This window comes from Mixophyes fleayi (assembly GCF_038048845.1).
Source record: "Mixophyes fleayi isolate aMixFle1 chromosome 12 unlocalized genomic scaffold, aMixFle1.hap1 SUPER_12_unloc_2, whole genome shotgun sequence".
In the NCBI taxonomy this organism is placed as follows: domain Eukaryota; kingdom Metazoa; phylum Chordata; class Amphibia; order Anura; family Limnodynastidae; genus Mixophyes; species Mixophyes fleayi.
In genome coordinates this window covers 472,610-484,252 of record NW_027445896.1, presented here as the reverse complement: position 1 = coordinate 484,252, position 11,643 = coordinate 472,610, and the positions used below count along the sequence as shown (strand labels likewise).

General features: G+C 40.0%; 1 protein-coding gene across 2 annotated transcripts; it reads right to left on the bottom strand.

The window, feature by feature from the left end:
- Positions 1 to 1,773: 1,773 nt before the first annotated feature.
- On the bottom strand, positions 1,774 to 10,939 carry LOC142112094 (uncharacterized). Of its 2 annotated transcripts, none has more exons than XM_075193941.1 (7): positions 10,825 to 10,939; positions 9,412 to 9,449; positions 7,604 to 7,674; positions 6,205 to 6,267; positions 4,143 to 4,259; positions 3,205 to 3,276; positions 1,774 to 1,911 (listed from the first exon to the last, which is right to left on the bottom strand). In XM_075193941.1, exons 1-7 carry the CDS (start codon positions 10,908 to 10,910, stop codon positions 1,888 to 1,890), a joined length of 471 nt encoding a protein of 156 aa, XP_075050042.1. In that variant the 5' UTR covers positions 10,911 to 10,939; the 3' UTR covers positions 1,774 to 1,887. The 2 variants fall into 2 exon arrangements, with proteins under 2 accessions (XP_075050042.1, XP_075050041.1); XM_075193940.1 differs by lacking the exon at positions 1,774 to 1,911 and adding an exon at positions 2,523 to 2,854.
- Between the last annotated feature and the right edge of the window lie 704 nt (positions 10,940 to 11,643).

Sequence of the window (11,643 nt, the reverse complement as noted above, 5' to 3'; positions counted from 1 at the left end):
GGATTTCACTCCCTCCACTCAACCAAAACTCTCCTTACTAAGGTCACTAATGGTTTTCTCTTTCCTAAATCTAAGGGACACTTCTCACTTCTTATCTATGTCAACCTACCTGCTGCCTTCTATACCGTTGGTCACTCTGTCCTTTTGCAAGCTCTCCAATCTATAGGCCCCTGTAACACTGTCCTCTCCTGATTTTCCTCTTACCTCCCCAACTGATACTTTTTGGTCTCTACACCCGACTCCACCACCTCTCCTCTTCCTTTACCTGACACAGTTCCCAAAGGTCCGTTATTGGCCCCCTGCTCTTCTCCCTTTATACTTCCTCACTTGGTGACCTCATCTGTTCATTTGGCCTCCAGTAGCACCAATTTGCTGATAACATCAAAATTTCTTTTCCTCCCCTGACCTCTCCCCTTCTCTTATGTCTCGTGTCTCCTGCTGTCTCTCACCCATCTGATCTTGGATTTCCCAGTGCTTTCTTAAACTCAATATTTCAAAGACTGAAATTGTTTTCTCAATCCAGGGTTCCCTCACGTTCCCCTCTTTCTCCCTCTTAAGTCTATCGTCAATGCTGCTGCCTGCATTATTATTCTCTCCTGCTTTCTCTGATGTCTATCTCTGCTGTCCCTCTCTTCCAGGTGCTACATTAGATTCCTGAGGTCTACAGAATGAATTTAAACTCCTCATCCTCACCTACAAAGCTCTCAACCAATCCCCCCAATCTCACTTCTACAAACTTTTCTTGCTAGCCACTCCGCTCTGCCAATAACTGCAGCACTGATTATTTGGGGGGCCCAGGGCACTTAAGGCAACTGGCCCCTATGCTCTAAAATATGTAGAGTTATTTACTAACCAAATTTTCAATCACGTTTCTAAATATGCTACATTACTAGGACCCTTGGTCATCTAAATGAATAATGGTGCCTATTTGATGATCTAAATAAATAATGGTGCATATTTGATGATCTCAATTAATTATAGTGCCCCCTACATGATTGCAATCAATAATAGTGTCCCCTTGATTATTTTAATTAAACTTGTTTATTTTTTATTTAAGAAAGTTTGGGGGACACCACAGCACCCAACCCAAGCAGTTAGTCCACTATGAAGCAAATACAGCCTTGCCAACTGTGACACCCAGCCCTAGTAACTGATGCTACCCATCCACTAAGTGTACGGTTCTACCCTATAACACAACCTATACCACCTGCCTGCAAGTCTTGTGCCAAGTTGTTGATAATTTTCCTTGCAAGAACAGTTCTACATAATTCCAATTTTGCCCCTTACGTAGAGAGCACACCTATGTAAATTTAGACTTGTATGGTATCTATGCACTTTATGCATGGTAGTTTATATTTTGAAGTTTTTCTGCTTGAAAATATATTTATCCACAATCACTGATTGATTTACAGTTTGCATTATTTTCAAGAGTAAAAATAAAATTAGCGTTTTCTCTTAGTCTACCCACAACCTGGTCTCCATAGCCCCCGTTTTTTATTCAGTGCCTCCAACCCCCTCTCCCTTATAGTTCTTTTCTTACCTAAGCCACTCCCTCTCCCCTTCATGGACCTATTTCTGATGGGGTCTGAGCTGGGCCTCCATTGGCCCCTTTTTTAATCCGGCCCAAAAAACACAACTATGACCGGCCTCCAGCATAGCAACATTCTTGTAAGTGTAATTAAAATTAATTGTATTGCTTTCCAAATAATAAGACATGCTAATTGGGCTGTAATCAAAGCAAACAGGCTGACAACGTAAGTGGTGGAATATGTCATATTGTTGACAAATTTTTATTTCATATAGCAAATATAGAAGAAACATTAAATAATATTTTTCTTGTCCAATAGGTTTCTCATGTAGACAATCATCAATACTTCAATCCTGAAGTTAGAAAGTAGTTGTTGAGTACGCCTATAAATAAAAAATAAATAAAAGAAATGACATCAACATGTGACTAAAACCTACATCCTTTATGATATTGTCCTGACAAAACAATGTACGTTTTCCTTTATGGGAACGTCAAAGTAATACGTGAGCCTGTGTGTCCAGCAGGAAGATGTGGATGAAATATGGGATGTCCCTTCAGAGAATAATGAGGAGATCCTGACACACCTTCATGTGATGCATCTGGGCTCTGTCCCACCTGGGCCTGCTCAACCAACTCAGCAAATTACCCCGTCATTGACATGACTGCAGCTGCAAAGATTTCTCGGACCTCCAGAACGACCCATTTGAATGCCCAGAATAGGCAGATGCGCTTAATTAATCAAGAATGAATAATGGATAACAGATACGGAAGCATTCAAACAAATGCTGCAATTGCAATAGGACTGCATCGACACCCATCTTGTTGAATTGACAGGGTCTGTGAGGGAACTCAATGCCAACTTTGTAGCTGCTGTTGCCCAATTACACCACGACTCGTTGGCACGTCTACCTAATTCACCAGTTAGATGCAGAGGAGAGTTGCAAACACTTCAACAATATCAGTATCTATTGCTCATCCAAGGCAAAGTGTGAACACCAGGGGAAGCAGGGGGTAGAGACCACAGTAGCCCCATTGTTATTGGCCTCATTATCAATCAAATAATGCTCCCTTAACATATTTGTATATTAATATTGCCCCCTTAACAGTGCTAGAAGTGGGGCGGTATATGACAGTATGATATCACATGCCCTTTGCTCACAGCATGTGATGTAGCTGGAGCTGGTCCCAGAGGTCACTTGCACCTTGGTTGCCTCTCACTCTCCAGGCCAGGCAAGGTATGTGTCTAAGGGCAGGCTGGTTGCTCCTATTACAGCTGTTTGGGCTGCTGACCAAGCCATTTCTTTTCAAGTGCAGAGCTGGGTTGCCCTATAGAGGAGAGAGAGGGGGTGGAGACTGAGCAGAGGGGCGGTGCTACACCGATTTGTGAAAGTCCTGCCCATGCACTACTAATAGTACTTGATTCAACAGGTTCCTATTTTGAGGGTGGGAATTCAAAACGAGGAATTCAGAAATTCACACTAAATTCACTTTAGAGAACACAAGATAAATTGACCTTTGTGTCCATCATCAGAAAAGCTACCAAAATCAAGATTACAGCCAGATTACAATTTATACATTGTTTCGTAAATGTATCCTACACACAAAACCTGTCAATTCAAAACAGTTAATTAGATCTACTGATGAATTGTGCATTTCGGAATATTCTTATTTCTCACCTCAAAATCCATCTCTTCCAGTGCTTTGTGCATAAATTCAGTCATCTTTCTTCCCGTGGCTCTAAATATTTCCTGCCAAGTGGTAAATGAAACATAATAGAAGTGTATCTTAGTTATATATACATACTAAACTGTGTACAAGAACCTCTAATGTTTATGCTTATTGTTGGTAGTAAACATGCACTCAATATATTGTTTTGTGGTATGATAACATATTTTGGACATGCCAATACACTGTACGTCACATCACATCTATGAGCACACACCGTACCACTTACCTACTAACTGCTCTTCATTTGTTTTAATTCATCAATTGCCAGAGTTCCCCAACAAATACACACACCATATCTGCTTACCCCCCCGGTATGATCGAAAGAATCCTGAATTTTGGATTGTCCTCCCATACTCCCCGCAGTGATGGCCGCCCACCACGATGACACTATTTCGAACGAATCGTATCAGCAAGGCCCTGCCTCAGCTGAAACATGATGCAAATTGTGTCATGGCGGATTAGGAGGTGGAGCTTTGTTGGTGCAAATTGGAGACAATGCAACAAATACTCTTCAATTTTGAAGTGTTTGCAGATAGAACAACCTGTAGCCATTCAGGTTGATTCAAAGCAGCTAAGTATTTATGGATTGATTGATGAGCTTGCTAGGGCAGGGCTGCATGTGACAGGGATGATGTATATCAGCCCTAGTGTCTGTCGCAGCGATAGAAAATCTACGACCACTGTTTACTAAGTGATGCTCATCTCCCTGGCAATACTGGTTGCTAGTGGTAAGAGGAGCCTTACTACTTCGAAAGCCACCCTTCATTGCTTCCGTGCACCTAGAGCTGCCGGTAATGTTTGTGTGGTTTTGAGCTCATCAGAATATTGTGACTGTTTAGAGTTTGCAAATTGAAATCATTGCCCTCGACAGGATATAAGAATTTACCATGGCCCATTCATACAAGCCTTGTCCTAAAATGGAAAAGGGTCTACAATTCATCTTCATGTACTGTATTTTTTCCTCCATAAGTGTCTTCTCTTCTTCACTTTTCCATAGTAGCATCTAAAAATAAAGTGTTTGTTGAAGGTTACGTTACTGAGCAAAATAAGAAAGAAACACTTTGTCGGCTATACATTTCTAAAGTTAGGCGAAAGGTGTAACTATTCAATTCAACGACTAAAACCATACGTTTCTTCTTCAACATGGCAGCAAAAGTCAGATCCACCTTGCGAGTGATGGCTTCTTAGCCATACAGAAAATAAAACCAACTTTGGCAAGTACAATCTATTGCTAGAAATTACAATTCAACCAACTGCACACATCCCATGACGGCTGACGTGGCCCGGCTGATCTTCCCTCTCTGACAATATGCTACCACTTCGGCAGGAATGATGAGGGCATAATAGCTGGTGATCACTGGATTGGGTGGAACGCTGGACACCCGGTAACTAACATTCCGTATCCCTTAGAGAAGTGAACTTTGTTGGACTTAATTTTATTTACAGCTAGTTATAAGTCTTTTAGATTCGTCTCTACATGACTGGTTTGACTTATATATACATTTACAAACCTATATAAACTGAGATTTCTGCTTTGAAGATTATTACTTGAGACGTGTCATTTGTTATATGCCAGTGAGCAGAGCCGTAACTTAGATTTCTAGCGCCCTGGGCGAGAAAGACAAATGCCGCCCCCCTAGCCCTCAATTTTAATCAAATTAACCAAAAATATTCCTAAATTGCGCCTCCCTTCAGGGTTGCGCCCTGGGCGGCCGCCCCCTGTCGCACAGCCCTAGTTATGGTCCTGCCAGTGAGTGTTTAAGAGCACGTTCCTTGCACATTGTGCCATGATTTTCCCCAATGTATAAGAGGGACTTGTCTTTTAATTTGTAATCACTGCTCATTGAAGGAACACCAGTTGGTTAGTAAGTTGTGTTGAGCACCAATTAGCAGCTAGATATAATAATGGGTCTATGTGGAAGGTTAGACAAGCTGAGGACACCAACAATGTAAGGCTGGGTACACACTTCAGAAAATTTCTCCCAATGTCACTTTGTTAACGATTTTACCAACGACTGAACGTCCCGATCAGCATGCCGATTCCTGTGCACACACTATACACGTTTACCTTCAGATCTGTGATCTTCATTTGTCATAACCATCGTTTGAAATGATGGTGACTCTGCACACTCCATAGAGATCTATAGACATTGCCGGTACTTAGGTACATACACACGGCAGGATTGGAACAACATCGTTCCATCGTTGAACGTGATTTTTAGTCCGATTTAAAAAATCAAATAAAATAATATGATGAGCTTTGGAACGATAATTGTTCATCAGTGCAGCGTATACATTAATGCATTATCGGGCCGGGGGTCGTTTATTGTTTGATTAGCCCAATAATTGGCTGAAAACAATGCAGTGTGTACCTAGCATTACTATAGAGAAAAGATTGGACTGCCTATAGCGTTTGTGTGGTTTTGAAGAATTGCTTATCCACAGAATTATTACATACATACAATAATATTTTGCTGTTATATATAAAATTTAAACAATACAGATTAATTGTTTGCATCTTATTTATTATATGGTGTCTTCATATAACACATGAGCAACATCAGAATCTGCTGTATGTAATCTAGTTATTTGTCTCCACTGCCAATAGAAGGCACCAACATTTTAGTCCCTTCATAGCTTTATTTTTACACTGAGATTAAAAGTTGATCTAGGACATGCCCTATCCTAACTATAAATCTGTGCCCACGTTTTAAATTTACATCCCCCTCCACTGCAACATGGTTCTGCACAGGTGCAAAGTTACTCATTTTTTTATGCTTTACTCTCCTTAATGACTCAGGCCCCAGACTCTTCCTAAAACAAACATACAATTCATTCTGAAAGTTTAAAGTTTGCCTATTGGAATCATTGACCGCTACAGCTTGTATGATATAATCATGGGACATTCACACCAGCTTTAGTGTAAAATGCAAGAGCCTAAAATTCACCTTTAGAGAATGGATGGTTTTCTCCATAGATTTTATCTTCTGCTTACTTTCCTCTGCTTTTATCTAAAAATAAAACATTTGTTTATGTGATTGTGCTCCTGAGCAAAACACGAAAGAAACACCCTGTCAGGTATACATTTCTAAAGTTAGTCAGTTGGTGTAACAAGTCAGTTAGAACTCTGATACAATAAGTTTCCTCTGAAACAAGGCAACAAAAGTGAAAATCATCTTAGGAATGATGGCTTCTTATCCATTTAGAAAATGCAATTGGTATCAACCAATCAAAAGATTCATCCAATTGCACCTATCCGATGATGCGTGCCGTATCCTCCTGACCATCACCGACAAAATGCTACCAAATCGGCAGGAGTGACAAGAATGCCAACAAGAAGGATTATCTTAGCACTTGCAGTAGATGTCTGACATTGAGCGCTGTTCCTCAGCTTAGTGGTTTCCTAGGTCATTTTCGATCTTCCTTCTGCCAATTTCTATTGCAAATAATCTATAGCTAGCAAAATTGCTGTACTGGCCGTACATTGCTCTAAACTCCCAATTTAGTCCAAATCCTTCTATCCTACTCTGTTTATCTATCCCCATATAGTTCTGGGTCATGTGCACATGAAAAGGATAGAGCCCTCTATCAATCCCCGAGGAACCTCACTAATAACGTTGATTTAATCTGAATGTGTACCATGTATGACCCTTTGTTTAATGTACATTTACCCGTTTCTGCTGATGTACGTTTTTTCCCCTTAGTCTGAATGTTTTAATCTTATGTACCATAAGTGTTATGTGCCTGTTGTGTTGCACAGTTTCAACTGATTTCATAAAATATCCTAATATACTGCTAATGTCAGGTCAAGCGGTCTATAAATTCCTGGATTCTGTCTTGTTGTTTAAAAATTTTGGTGACATGTTCTACTGCTGGTCTTGTGATGCTGATGCAGCTATAATGGAATCCATACCATTAATAAATAATTGTTTTCCTCTAACTGAACACAGCTCATTCAGCACATATGGGTGGATGTTATAAGGACTACTTGCTTATTCCATCCTTGCTTAGTAACAGCTCTTTCTCCTGTGCAGGGCCGGATTAACCATAGGGCTAACTGGGCTACAGGCCAGGGGCTAAGGGGGCCTCCATTCCCTTAATCCGGCCCTGCTCCTGTGTAAAACAATAATATCTAAGGGTGTGCATGGGTTACTGTGGAATAGCGCTCACCTTATTATAATTACTTATAAACACAGTTGAAAAGAAAATATTTTATGCATCAGATATCTCTATATTACTTTAAATTCATTTCCCTAGTTCATCTGTTAGGAGTCCAGCACTTGATTGCTTTTCTATTGACTACAATTTACAATGTGTAGCAGAAAATCTAATAAAACGTCAACTTACCATAAGGCTTTCAAGCAGTTCCCCGTCTTCTGACCAGGAAACATAATCCATCCAAAAGAGGTAGATTAGCCCTAAAATTAGAGACAGAACAAGCATAAGAATGACAGTGAAGTTTGAAATTTAGATCAAAATGTACATTCAGCCCACGAAAGGACACTTAATTCCAATTGTATCTCAAATTGCAGAAACGTAGATTTACATGACATACGAGGCCAATTTTTATGTAGTAGTGTTGAACATTGCTTGCTACGCCAAATGTTCAAAAATTGGCTATCGATCTGTCCTACACTGACTGTAATCAAAGAATGCAATTGTCCTTCTAGCATCTGTGTGTAACAGTAGTCCAGGCAATTGCTCATCACACGTTAAAAAAATACAAGGATTAGAACAAATATTTCACACATACGTTACGTACTGACGCAAGGGTTCTGAACAAATAATGACCAATTTAAAAACGTGAATTCAATAATTAAATTTTTATTTCATATTGAACAAGTCTACTTTTGGACCACATCCACTCCTTATGTACCAATGTGCTCTGCCGCGGAACTTCCAATGTTACAGCGAGGCAGACTGTGCAGGCAGCCATTACATTGCTTAAACACTCAACACATCCAGTACTAAGGCCTAGTAATCACTTTTATTCAGCTGTACTGAAAACCACTTGGCAAATTGATTTTTCATATTCTGTGGGCTGCATTGGCTGTCTTTAATGGTTCGGTCCGGCTCCCTGTATATAATGGCAAAGGTGCCAGGGGCGGAATTCTCAACTTTATGAATCATATATAATTATTTATTGGATTAATTCAATTATTCCAATATCTTTTTGCATTGCAATGTAGTGCTGAAATTGAATTACTGTACATGTCTAAATGATAACGTGTTGTGCTTGAAAGAGAAAAATTTAATAGAAAGAAAGCGTCAGCAAACTCTTTCTGTCTAGGAAAAAAAAAAATGTAAAAGAAAAAATAAATAAAATAAAAATAATCCTAAACTATAAATATAAAAAAAATAAAAGAAAATTAAAAGAAAATCTAGAGACAACTGAAAGAGCATGTACAATAGGAACCATACTACGTATATATATTAATAATGTACATGCCCAAATTTAGCCAACATATTCACCAGTCTATGAAACTAGGTCTTGTGAGGGATGGGGGGGGGGGGGGGGGGCAACAAGTGAAGTGAGAAGCTATTGTCAGGTAATAAGAGCATCAGATGAAAGGTCAGATCCAGGTGTGGGACAATTCTGCTTATGTTTCTGGATGGCTGCGGGCTGGTCAGAGAGTTATATCATACTAGACATAGGTCATGTCAAGCACTACAAGTAAATTGGGGGTAAGAAGGAACGGGCAGCAAAGCAAGTCTGAGAGGCAATAAATTCAGCCTTGCAAATACATTATACTCAGGGCTGCCAAGAAGAATCTCTGGCCCGGTACAGCAGCTTCTTGAGACCCCTTTCATAGTTGCCAAAAAGGGGTGTGGCCACACCAGATTGGTGGTTCCTCCCCCTTCTCCCTCTCTACTATTCTGATTATACTTAGGAAGGAAAATTCCGTCTACATGTATTTTTAAAATTAAGGTGTTATCCGTTATCGGTGCCTTGGGTGCGAGAGTTTCAATACCACTAATTATTCTTATATGTAAAATCCCAAAGCACAGGAAGGAGATTGTGAATGACATAGTCTAGTGTTCAACATGATTTCCAATATTGACTATTAGACCATCTCAATCAAGAAATTAGTTTTCCATTTTGCATCAAACCACTGTTTAAAAAAATGCAAGTTAATAGATATTAAAGGGCTTACCACAGAGACAGGCAACATTCAGCAGTATATTCCGTTTCCTGAAAGACAGAGCGGAAATGATCAATATCTGTTTGATATATAAGTTTGTGGCTTTTCTGGAAAAAAAAAGAAGATTTTGTAGGGTATTTGGCAAAAGCAAAGTGCACACACTTCTCCCCACAGACACGCTGGGGAAAGGGTGTTACAATTAAACAAAAAAGCGCTATTAATTTAATATCTGAGCTGTGAGTGTGGAGGGGGGAGCAGGTGTAATTATTAAATGTGGGTGCAGTGTTTACTCATTGCTCTACCTTCTAGGAGGTGAATAGTGACAGTAATATTAATAGTAATATCCTTTTTCTAAACCGGACCTCAACATTCCATGATCCGGACAATCGCCAACTGAGCTTGACATCAGCAGTTGCACCAGGTAGTCAAAGCTGCAAGGACGAGTAGGAGAGAGCAACTCAGGGTTACAAGTTAGACTAACATATGTAATGGGCTAGGCACACCTCACAGGGTGTTGGTCATGGGTCCTCAGGCAGTGTGTATCCCTTTGGAGTGAGCAAAATGAGGAGGTGCCAGGGCGCCGCTCTTGCCCAGGGAGATATATTCTCTAGTTATGGCTTTGGTTTCACTTATTACTGAGATTCAGAGTAATGTGCTTCTTCTCTGACGGTTAGAGGGCCGCCAATGCAGCCCAGAAAGTTGTGGGTTGCCTATCACTGATCCAGCCTGTGATATGCAACCCAATCAACAGACTCAAGATTTGCATATTCCAAAACTGCAGCAATCTACTCCTGTCTAACTCAGAAATGCAGATTCATGATTGCAATTTTTGGGTTTAGATGTGCTACAAGCCCCTCTCATTAAGGAGCCAACAGAATTTGAAAACCATCTATTATATTGTCTACACTGCTGTAGTCCAGAGAATGTAGCCAAGAGAGAAAGAACAAGGAGACACAGGGGTGCAAATATTAGGCAGTCAGAAATAAAGGGACAGGGGGTAATAGAGAAGCCCCCCATATACATTATTATTATTATTATTATTATTATTATTATTATTATAATGGTTTATTTATATAGCAGCAATCATTTTATGCTGATGTGCATGTAATCAATCACATCATCCATGCCCCATTGGAGCTCACAGTCTAACGTCCCTACAATACACACACACAGATACATAAATTAACTGACTAGATCTACTGTGGCGCATCTGAGAACTTAGGGTGCATAAAAGAAACTACACTCTTAGTTGTGTGGGTGTAAAATACAACAAGTTAAAGTAGCAGACCTATTCCGTTAAGCTAGCACTTATTCTATTAAGACGGGAAAAGCATTGTGTGTAAAAGCTTTCTAGGTGGACGTCGCTCACATGGTCTTTTGAGTATATCTAACAAGATCTATGTAGTTAGGAGGAATGAAAATTACCGTCTTGGAGCTGTATCCTTGGCTCTTTCATGGACAATACTTCCTTTGTCTGCTGCAGCCAGTAGATGCTCAGTTGGTTTTGGCATCTTGTTAGAGCGCACTGATATCGCAGATCCAAAATAAATCTCAACGCCTAAGAGCTCAGTTCAGTCACCTACAGTTTAAAACTGCTTCACCCTGAACACTGAGGATGGGAGAACTGATGATGTCACAGATGATGTCACAATGACATTTAGAATTCTAAATTCCTCAGCTGATTGGTGGAGCAGGAAGTGTAGATTCCATCTATCACTGTGAGAAGAACAGATGCATGGAACAGCCACTGGGCTCCGGCTGGGGGGGTGGAGTTTAGTAGAATTTATCAAGAAGGTTTAAGTGTAGTTTTAAATAAAAGTTGTCTGTTTATCAGCTAAAATAGTGATTGGGTTTGCCGAATTTGTACCCTAAAAGAATGATGTGAGTGAGGGGACATCGGGACTGTATTTATGCATCACATTTGTGTGTTTTAAGGCTTTTTAATAACATCTTGTGCTAAGAAATGCAATTATCTTCCAAAATGCCTCATGCAACCCATTAATAGTATAGAACGCGGCCCATTAACCGCCAGCTCTGATCTGCCACCAAAAGTGAAGTCCTTTTTCAGAGACTAAATGATAAACAAATAGGTCCGAAATCATTAAGGAGAACAAAGCACAAAAAAGGAGTAACTTTGCACCTGGGCAAAACCATGTTGCATTGGTGGGGGAGGTCAATTTAAAATGTGAGGACAGATTTATAGTTGGGGTAGGGCATGTCTTAGATCAATTTAAATTTCAGTGT

Bases quoted from the DNA above. Each gene is read 5' to 3' on its own strand.
- LOC142112094 (XM_075193940.1), bottom strand. From the start codon at position 10,910: ATGCCAAAACCAACTGAGCATCTACTGGCTGCAGCAGACAAAGGAAGT. The intron at 9,450-10,824 runs GTAATTTTCATT...TCTGTCTTTCAG, and splicing joins AAGGATACAGCTCCAAGACG to GAAACGGAATATACTGCTGA. The intron at 7,675-9,411 runs GTAAGCCCTTTA...CTCTAATTTTAG, and splicing joins GAATGTTGCCTGTCTCTGTG to GGCTAATCTACCTCTTTTGG.